The following is a 10,381-nucleotide window of genomic DNA, read 5'->3' as shown; positions in this document are numbered from 1 at the left end:
TTGTTTATTTAATCTTCTCCTAATCTAAACTTTTTAAGTGCGATCAATTTTATAAAAAATATATATTAATATTTTTAACACAAGCTATGTATTTTATGTTAGATTTAATAAAACTAATTTAATATTTTAAATGCTGCTATTATTTCTATGAAATTGGTCAAACTTAATAAAGTTTAATTTTAAATAATGAAATAATTTACTAGCAGTATGTTGGTTGTTTTTGGTCTGACGACCCGGCCAAGTAGTGTATACTTGGTACGTATCTAGGTCAGGTGACGTAGCGAGTAGCAAGTGATGGTCGAGTCCAGCCGTACGTCGCGGCGCTTGCGTTGCGTGCGTCCAAAGAACTGGCCGGGAAGCTAGGAAAGCCTTTTTACTTAACAAAGCCGAGCTAGCACGCACGCACGAAGCGTCTCGGAATGTACAAATTAATCGCAAAAATCAAAAATCAAAAAAAAAACCCACAGATCAAACAAACGCACACAACTTACATATGCTCTCCTCTCGCCGGCGTTGAGCGTCAGTCGCATGTAGGGTGTCCGGTGTCCCTTTATCGTGTTAATCGCTTGAGCCATTGGGGTGCAATTTTGATAAATTGCGGTAGATTTTGGTATATTTCGCAAGAATTAATTTGTTTAAAAAGGTTTCCTAAAAAATCCAAAAAGAATTATTTATTGTAGTTCTATTTTTTTCTAAACGCACTGATAAATATTTTTTTAGAAAATAACGCATAGAGGTACGGTCGAAAAGCGAATTGTATTTGAATAAACGTATAAAAACTAGACATGTCGTAACTGTTCGTACTGGCCAATTTGTAGCTAGCCATGAAAACCACACTTGCCGAAAGATAATTACATAAAAAAACCCATGATTATAGCTGGAATAATTGCGATTATCGATATTGATTGCATGTGCCACTGTGATTATCGGCTAACATATCACAATAATCAATAATTGAGTAATTTTAGTAGGTACTGAGAGGTATTAAAATTTTATAGAAAAAAGGGGTATCTCCTGATACCTTCCTAAGAACGATAAAATTGCTCTCAATAGTTATCATATCATTTTTCACTTTAAAACCACTACGGCTTGATTCAAATTTTATTTTTAGTTTAAAATTTACGTGGTTTTTACACGATTATCGCCGAAACCATCGGCATACGGTTCGGGCCCGGCAAACAGTACTGCAAACCCTGATCAAGTCGTCGCGGCCGCCACAGCACACACAATTGCACTGCCGCGGGAGCGTGCTACCAACCGCGCGTCGATCGCTTCCTCCTCCATTCATCGACCGAACATGGCCCAATTTGACCCATCCTCCTCCTCTCCATCGCTTACCTACCCTAACCCATAACCCATATATATAAACCTCCTCCTCCTCCATCCTCACCACACCATCCATCTTACTTAGCTTCCTTCTTCCTCGATCGCCGTCGACCAACCCCCATCGATCGATCGGCCGGTGAGTGCGGATTAATTCATTCGTTCGTCGATATGGATTAACTATATATATATATGCACAGTCAACCCAACGCAAGCAGTAATTAACTAATCAATCAATCCTGCATTTACCGGACACTGATTACTTACTGTTCCATATATATTACTACTGAACTCAACTACTGAAGTGATCGATGCAGAATTACATGCATATATACATGCTACTAATTAACTAACTCTCAGTAAAAATGTGTTTTTTTTCTCTTTTGTCTTGGATGTTACCAGGTTGACGGGCATTTTTTTTTACTAATCACGTATACGTACGTACGTAGCGCCATGGTTGGAGGAAGCCCCATGCAGGCGGTGCTCATGGCGCCCGGGGTGAAGGACAGGAAAGTGATGGCCTTCAGGCGGGACGCGCTCAAGGACAAGGACGCCGTCGCCGCGCTCATCCGCGACATGGTCGCCGCCGCCGGAGGCCCCAGGAGCGCCTTCCACGTCCTGGACCTCGCCAGGGTCGTCGACCTCCACAGGGGCTGGCGCCGCTCGCTCCCCGCCGTCCGCCCCTTCTACGCCGTCAAGTGCAACCCCGACGGCGCCATGCTCGCCGCGCTCGCCGCGCTCGGCGCCGGCTTCGACTGCGCCAGCCGCGCCGAGATCGAGGCCGTCCTCCGCCTCGGCGTCCAGCCCGGCAGCATCGTCTACGCCAACCCGTGCAAGCCCGACGCGCATCTCGAGTACGCCGCCGAGATCGGTGTCAACCTCACCACGTACGACGCCGAGGAGGAGGTGGCCAAGGTCAAGCGGTGCCACCCTCGCTGCGAGCTGCTGCTCCGCATCAAGGCGCCCGACTCCGGCGACGCCAAGGTCGACCTGGGGCTCAAGTACGGCGCCAACCCGGAGGAGGTGCTGCCGCTGCTGCGCGCCGCCCAGCGGGAGGGCGTCACCGTCGCCGGCGTCTCCTTCCACGTCGGCAGCGGCGCGTCCCGCGCCGACGTCTACCGCGGCGCCATCGAGGCGGCGCGCGCGGCGTTCGACGCCGCGGCGGCCCTCGGCATGCCGCCCATGCGCATCCTCGACATCGGCGGCGGGTTCATGGCCGGCCCGACGTTCGACGAGGCGGCGGCGGTCATCAACCGCGCGCTCGAGCGCTACTTCGGCGACCTGCCGTGCGTCGAGGTGATCGGCGAGCCCGGCCGGTACTTCGCCGAGACCGCCTTCACGCTCGCCGCGCGCGTCATCGGGAAGCGCGTCCGCGGCGAGCTGCGCGAGTACTGGATCGACGACGGCCTCTACGGCTCCCTCAACTGCATCCTCATGGACCACTACGTGCCGCGCCCGAGGCCGCTCGCCGGCGCGCGCCACGGCGAGGAGACGCACGCCTCGACGGTGTTCGGCCCGACCTGCGACTCCCTCGACACGGTGGTGACCGGGTACCAGCTGCCGGAGATGAGCGTCGGCGACTGGCTCGTCTTCGACGACATGGGCGCCTACACCACCGCGGCTGGCTCCAACTTCAACGGATTCGCCACGTCGGACATAAAGATCTACCTGGCATACTCCAGCTAGGCAGCCACGTCGGCAACAACATACAATCCGCACATATACACACACAAGTTCATTAATTTGTTGTATCAAATTACGTAATAGTAGTACATACTCAAAGAGTTGCACTAATTGAAGCTGTACACAAAATGAACGCATGCACGTTCATGATTTGTAATTTTTTTTTGTTTTAGTATTTGATTCAATACATGTACAACTTTCGCTTTTTATGTATCATATCAAATACTCCATGAAGTGTCAAGTGAATACATACCATTTTTTGTATCCTGAAATTTGAATGTTTTTATCGAACCTTTGGCCATGAAGTATTTTATCAACTGGAAATCGTTTCAGAAAATATTTTAGCGACTGGGGAAAATAGGATATTCATTAATTTAACGTACACCTTTTTAGCTAATTTCATTTTGACGGTTTGAGTCTCACAGAATCTGTTAACCATGGGCCGTAGTCCAATCCAAGCCCATTTAATTATAATCTCAAAAAAAAAAAGGGCCCAGACCCAGGCAATCTCTCTTTTGCCTAACCACCTCCTGAGTATCTGAATCCTGATCAGATCTACCAAATCAGGGACAAAATTCAGAAATGACAATATTGCTACATCATTTCATATATTTGGATGTTTACACACTCGAATCACCATAGAAGAAGGCTGCAAAACATTTTTTTTTTCATATTGTTCGTACTAAGGATTGCAACTCATATGGGTTGAGAAAGCCACGGCATAGGCAGGGGCAGGGGCGAAGGAAGTGACGCTTATCTTTTGTTTCTTTTTATGTTTATAAGTTAAAATATAGATTTTTAATCTTAAATTTAAAGTTGATTTTATGGTTTTTTTAGCAAAATTTATTTTTTAGTATTTGATTTTAGATCTTATGAATACATATATAAAAGTTTTATCACAAATTATTTTCTGTTACAAATATGTCATTTGACAAACAGACCACCCTGGTACAACTTCTACAAAATGCGTCGTAATAACGGGTCGATTCCCATGTCAACAACACCCTAACCATGAATAACTCTTCCTTCTCTTGAATACAAAATCTGTCTCGTTTCAAAGGAAGATCGAAGTGCAATTTCATATGGATTTACCACTATATATTATGTTATCAGGCTACATTGATTCATATAGGTGGTGACATCTGAACAACACCACATAGTGGATAGAGATTTCAGAAGAAAACCTCAAATACTCCAGGAGCTGGTTAATGAGTAGAATGAACGCCATTAATTTTGCCAATTTTAAGACAGTTAATCTGATTGGATACGAACAGCACTAATCGTGTCCTAACATTGACCTACCAATACCATTTATCAATACCTTTTACGTTAATTAGTAGGTCGGTTAGTTGGCACACATACAGATAGCCTGATCTGAATCATGAACGATCACTTCCATTAGACCCACATCACATATCACTTTTATATCATCTGCTATATATGATCAATTGTTAATGTAGTTGCGTCAGTATTAAAGCAGCCTAAATATATAAGCAAGACACATTGCATATGCTGACAGCACCTGTCAATGTAAACTAAGGATCATTACAACACACAAAAATAATTTAATTGTTTCCAGATAAATAAAAATCCATGTGCAAATATTGTATGTACACTGACTCATTTTTCCTGTGGCTATGGATTTGTTGCCCTTTCCTTCAACCCAATTTCCAGATTCTTAGGTGAATTGTTTTAATACAAGGGCATTGCATCATGCTTAATTAATCAAGCAAAGGTTAGACACTTAACTACTTGCATTTTAGCTGTATATTTGGTAATTAATTCAGGCTACATCGCAAGCTCAAGCACATCAGATCCTCTGCAATTTGGTCGCATCAAATGAAGATATTCCTACGGATATCCATGGTTCTCTTTCTTTTATATTTCAGCTTGAATGAACATAGTCAGTAATTTATAACCGAGCTGAATCTTGAACTGCATCTTGCACATGTTCGTTGATTGTGAAAGTGCAAAAAATATATCTCGTGTTTATGGTGCCGTATAAGTTTGTATTTGTCTACAGTTTTTTTAATCCATGGCCATGATATGGAAATTAACTAGTTTTATAAACCATACAAAATATTTACTTAAGCATTGCTATTAGTCATAGTCATCTTATCAAGGTTAGTTCGGTGTATACACTGAATTTTTCTTGTGCCTATATATATTTCGAGAGATTTGCTCCGGTCCAACAAAAAGTATCTCGAAATACCAGTACCTCGAGGTACTAGATCATTTCTCACCATTGGATCTAGCTGAGTAGGATGTGCGTTGTTAGATCCAACGATCAGAAACGATTTGGTACCTCGAGGTACCGGTACCTCGAGATACTTTTTGTTACTTTTTGTTGGACTATAAAATTGATCATATTTGGAACATTTGCCCTTTTCTTCACCTAATTTGGAGATACTTGTGCAACTGTTATAATACAATGGTATTGCATCATTCTTAATATTATTAAGCATGGAGTGGGCGCTTAGTTACTTGCATTTAGCTGTCGATTTGGAATATAATTCGTGTTACAACTGCTCCCAACTCCCAAGTACAATCTCTCGATTAAGAGATTAGCATTCCTCTCTGCATTTGGTCGCGTCAAATGAAGATATTCCCAACGGATATCCATAGTTCTCTTTCTTTTTAATTTCAGTTTGACTGCACTGAATCAGTAATTTACATCCATGTTGAATTGTATCTTGCATATTTTGTTGACTGTGAAAGTGCAAAAGATATAGCTTGTGTTTGTGTTGCCGTATAAGTTTGCACTGGACTAATGGTCTATAGTTTAATTATTATCCATGATATGGAAACTAACTAATTTTATAAACCACAAGAACTATTTAGTCAAGCATTTCTTTAATTAATCATGGTCATCGTGTCACATTAGGTTAGTTAGGTGTATACATTGTTGGCTTCAATATATCGCATTTGATGTCCAGGTACGTTATCATAAGCTATGAGCTTAACTCAATTCACTTCTTGATTAATTAATTAATTAATGTCACTTTATGCACTCTACATTTATCTTACCTAAGCTTAATCTATAAATTAGCATTGAATTTCCTTTATGTTGTAGCGTGTGATGAGATTAGATAGGGTTTGTTCTTAGTTCACATCATAATTCAAACGTAACTGCGCTGTAAGTTAATTAGTCGAACTATATATATCCGTGACACGTGTGATATATATGCCAGAGTGATTAATTAAACATGTGATAACAACTTAACACCAGTTGGAACTCTTTGGTGATCAGCTTGCTAGCTTAAACCAGCAAACTAGAGAAAGTAATGCACAAACAAGAAAAAACGTGTTTATAGTTACACGAAATATATCTTCCAAACGGTTGTATATATATGTCTCTACCCACTAAAGTTCAAATAAACATATATATACATACACAAAAAAGCACTTTATTAATTAGTAGAGATCATGTGATATTCTCTCTAAGGTCATGCTAAACATTTACCGGTGTACTATATGTATATTTCTGGGAGTGTTTAGCGTTTAAGAATATCACGCGGTGAAGTGGCAGGAGCATTAGGAAAAGGCTAACGGATGAACGTTCGCGCGCCTGTTATCCCGTGCGAACACTTCATATATACAAAACTTTCTATATACAGACTTTACATATCCAGCATTTTAGTACATAATCCTTGTAGATATATATGTCTAAGGTGAAAATTTTTCGTGTAGATAATTTTTTCGCTAGATATGTTATACGCTATAATTGTCTATGTGTAAATATAAAAATTTACACACACATAAATTATAAAAAAATGTACATTTAAAATTTCTGGTATATAGATCTGTTCATGCGGGTTAATGGTTGCACGGATATTCGCTCATTAGACCCACCCATAGGGTCAGTATAATGGGTGAAAACTCGTGCACGTTAACCCGCAAGAACACCTCATATGCTTAGTATACATACAAACATTTTACTTCATGTTTGTACATATAAAGTTTCATCTTTATACATATAAAGTTTATATATAGAAAATTTATATATGTAACAAAATTAACATATAAAATATATTCTTTAAAAAATCATGTTAGAAAGTTGTATCTATAAAGATTACAGACTAAATAAAATGTTATATATAAAATTTATATGAACAAAGTTTGCACGTATAAAGTATTTGCGTAGGTTAATGAGTGTGCGGGTGTCCGTTTGTTAGACTTTAGTATTGTGTTGGTACGTGGGCATGACTTCAAGCACTGGCGGAAGCTGCATGTACGAAGGGGTTCCTGGAACCCCCTTGGAAAAAATTTTAGCCAAAGTTACTAATTTTTACCATATATTCATAACTTCGATCCAAATTTAGTCACCCGTAGCACTGCAAAATAAATCAGTGGCACCTCTTCTATTTCGCTCTAGTTTCACCCCTGACTTCAAGTTTTTCTATTGTTTCTTCTTAATTATTCACATCAAGTTTCTTGATGGTTTTTTACCGTTATTATTATGTGTGCATTTTAGTCTTCTCATAACGAAAACAACGCTCCTAAATTAATTTAAGAAAAGCTAAGAAGAAAAGATAATTAGTTGAGTTGATACGGTCTAGTATAACTTGGTTGATACAGCGCCACCATCACTTCGCTTATGTTTATAAGCCAAAATTTAAATTTTTAAACTTAAACTTAGAGTTAATTTTTGGGGTTTTTCACCTAAATTTATTTTGCAGCCTTCACTTTTAAATCGCTAAAAATACATATATAATTTTTTTATTCATAAATTATTTTTTGTTTGCGAACATGTCGTTTGGCTTTTCCATGATAAAACCAATAATCACCCCCTAATTTAAGTTAGATTCAATTAACAAAGTTAATGTTAAAAATAAAACGTTAATTATAATTGTTGCAATATTACATATATACTACAATGCTCTGTGACTTACGGACACTGTAACTCTGATTACCGAGTAGTTAGACATGCTTTTCACACTTCATTTTCACAAGGCAGCGGATTTCTGGCTCTTGATTAGCTAGCTAGCCAGGCAGACATATTGTTGTCATCAAGTCAAATTAACTCTCAGCTTATAGCTAGGGTTAACATCTAGGGTGTGAATCGGCGAAAGGGGTGTCGCGAAGCCAAATTAATGAACACTTTACCTACCCTATCCTTGCACAAAGATTACACAAAGATTATGGAAAATGACATGTAAGAGAGACGACATGTCAACTTGATATATTGATCTAGCTATTAATTACCTAAATTAATATTGGACGACATTTGCACACATGTATAGATTAAGTATATGATTAGATCTTACCCTATTATTATTGTGCAGAGACGACCAATTGAGTATATGTAATTAACTAATTAATGTGCACCTTTGACTTCATGTTTGAATATAAGCTGGCACTTTCGCATTTTGGTTAAAAATACATGTAAATTAGCCAAATTTAGTCAACACAATTAATGAACTTGTTCTTAAGAATATCCGTTTTGGACCTTACCTACTGCAAGACTTGGACAGCATATATGCATGTATTACTAGTACTGTACTATATATAGTTGAACGTGCGTATCAGACGTAACTAGGTATAGCACTGTTCCTAAATAATTATATGTGATTATTACGACTGGCTAGTGATTAGTTGAATCGATGGAAATATTTGACCATACATTATTAGTTAGTATAGTCATCAGGAAGGCCATGTATGGTTGCCTTGTTTTCTCTTACCAGTTGAACTTAGACTCAGAAACATCCGAATACATCCCTGACCTAGCTAATGTACGTCCTCCTTGCAGTTCAAAATTGTTTTTTAAAAATAATAAAAATCAAACATATGGGCAGTTTAAATTTTATTTTATAAAATTCCAAGAGATGAGAATTTTTCAAGTTAATAATTTAAAAGTTCAAGGAGATGTGTAGTTGCCTTATCACATGCCCATGCAGGGAAATAATTTTTGAACTCTCGATAGAACATCCTCATTATTAGCATGTCATTTAAATAGTTTGAATAAATTTTTAAAAATTAACAACATAGATTAATATATAATATATTACTCCACAAAATATGAAAGTTTAAGGTTGCAATCTATAAATTGCAAAAAAAACTGCAAATATACGTAAACTATACCTATTTTGATTTATTGTTTTTGTTACAAATTTTTAGAGATCGAATTAAAATTCGTATGGTTGTGAAATGATAATTGTTTTAATTTGTTGAATGTCCTCTCGAGCGTTTAAAATCCATCATATCTATTCACGCCAACCGGTACACGAGAGTAAGATTTGATACGGGTGCGTAATATTTTTCCCCCATTGAACACTGGATGATTGAGTACACTTTGTTTAATTTGTCGAACAAAATAGACAAATAACTTTGAAGTTTGATCACCACGCCGAATATAAATAAATTATTGTTTGACTGGCCCGTGATTAACAGGTTTTGTTGTATGCACACCTGGCGTTTTAGGGGTTGGTTATGTCGATGGATGTTCATCTAATTAAGGCAGTGTTTAGCCAGGTACGAACGGCGGGATAAGGGGAAAAAAAATTAAAGATCGCGTATCTTGGGTTTGAATCTGTTGCAAGAAAACCAAGTGAAAACGCAGGAACATCAAGAATCAACCTTAATTTACTTGGATGAACAACTATCTAACTTTATTGGGTTGGTCGGTAGGTAGTAGGCAAGCTAATAGAGACGAAGGAGAAAATTAAGGAAGCATCTCATGGAAATTTTTGTTCAGTCACACCTGTAAAACCAAGTGAAAGCATCTGATGAACACCTTTACTTGCCCCTTTTGGTTTTTACTATCTCTGGTTTTTACAGATGATGTGGTTAACTTTTTAAATTTATGTTTGACTATTGATCTTAATTTTAAAAATTTAAGTGATTATCATTTATTTTTGTTCTGGTTTTGTTTACTATTAAAAATTCTTTAAAAATTACTAACATTTTAGATATTTATATAAAACTTTTACATAAAATAAATAGTCAAATGTAATTAAAAAAATTATTGGCACCCTCCACTAAAAACCGGAGTATATGCCTTACCTGCCGATGGAACGGTGCCGACAGATGGGTTGCTCCAGGTGCCTCGTTGCAGAAACTGGAATAATCGCAATGCATGCATGTGTTTGTGCAGGAATTCTAGGCAAATTTGTGCTAAACTTATATAAATTCATATGTATACTAATAAATCTGGACACATATATAATACATTGTACAGATAAATTTATGCAAATCAAAAGGCAGTATTTGATATGCTAATAAATGGGCTTAACCTGAGCGCGCGAAGACGGGTAAGCTTGGTAGGCCGGTCAATCTCGTTGGGGAATTTGTCTCGTGGGCTTCGTGGGCCAATAGTGCTGGGTGGAGGCCCATATGGTAGGCACGCTACTAGCAGATGGCCCAATATAAGTACGGG

At 38.9% G+C, this 10,381-nt stretch overlaps 1 protein-coding gene across 1 annotated transcript; it reads left to right on the top strand.

The window, feature by feature from the left end:
* The first annotated feature begins 1,776 nt into the window (after positions 1-1,776).
* Positions 1,777-3,093, top strand: LOC102718108 (ornithine decarboxylase-like). Its single transcript, XM_040527892.1, has one exon. It carries the CDS (start codon positions 1,777-1,779, stop codon positions 3,007-3,009), a length of 1,233 nt encoding a protein of 410 aa, XP_040383826.1. The 3' UTR covers positions 3,010-3,093.
* Positions 3,094-10,381: the final 7,288 nt, after the last annotated feature.

Source organism: Oryza brachyantha, chromosome 9, assembly GCF_000231095.2.
Source record: "Oryza brachyantha chromosome 9, ObraRS2, whole genome shotgun sequence".
NCBI lineage: Eukaryota > Viridiplantae > Streptophyta > Magnoliopsida > Poales > Poaceae > Oryza > Oryza brachyantha.
This window is presented reverse-complemented; position numbering and strand designations above follow the sequence as displayed.

Excerpts from the sequence above, each read along its gene's own strand:
- LOC102718108 (XM_040527892.1), top strand. The coding sequence starts at position 1,777 with ATGGTTGGAGGAAGCCCCATGCAGGCGGTGCTCATGGCGCCCGGGGTG.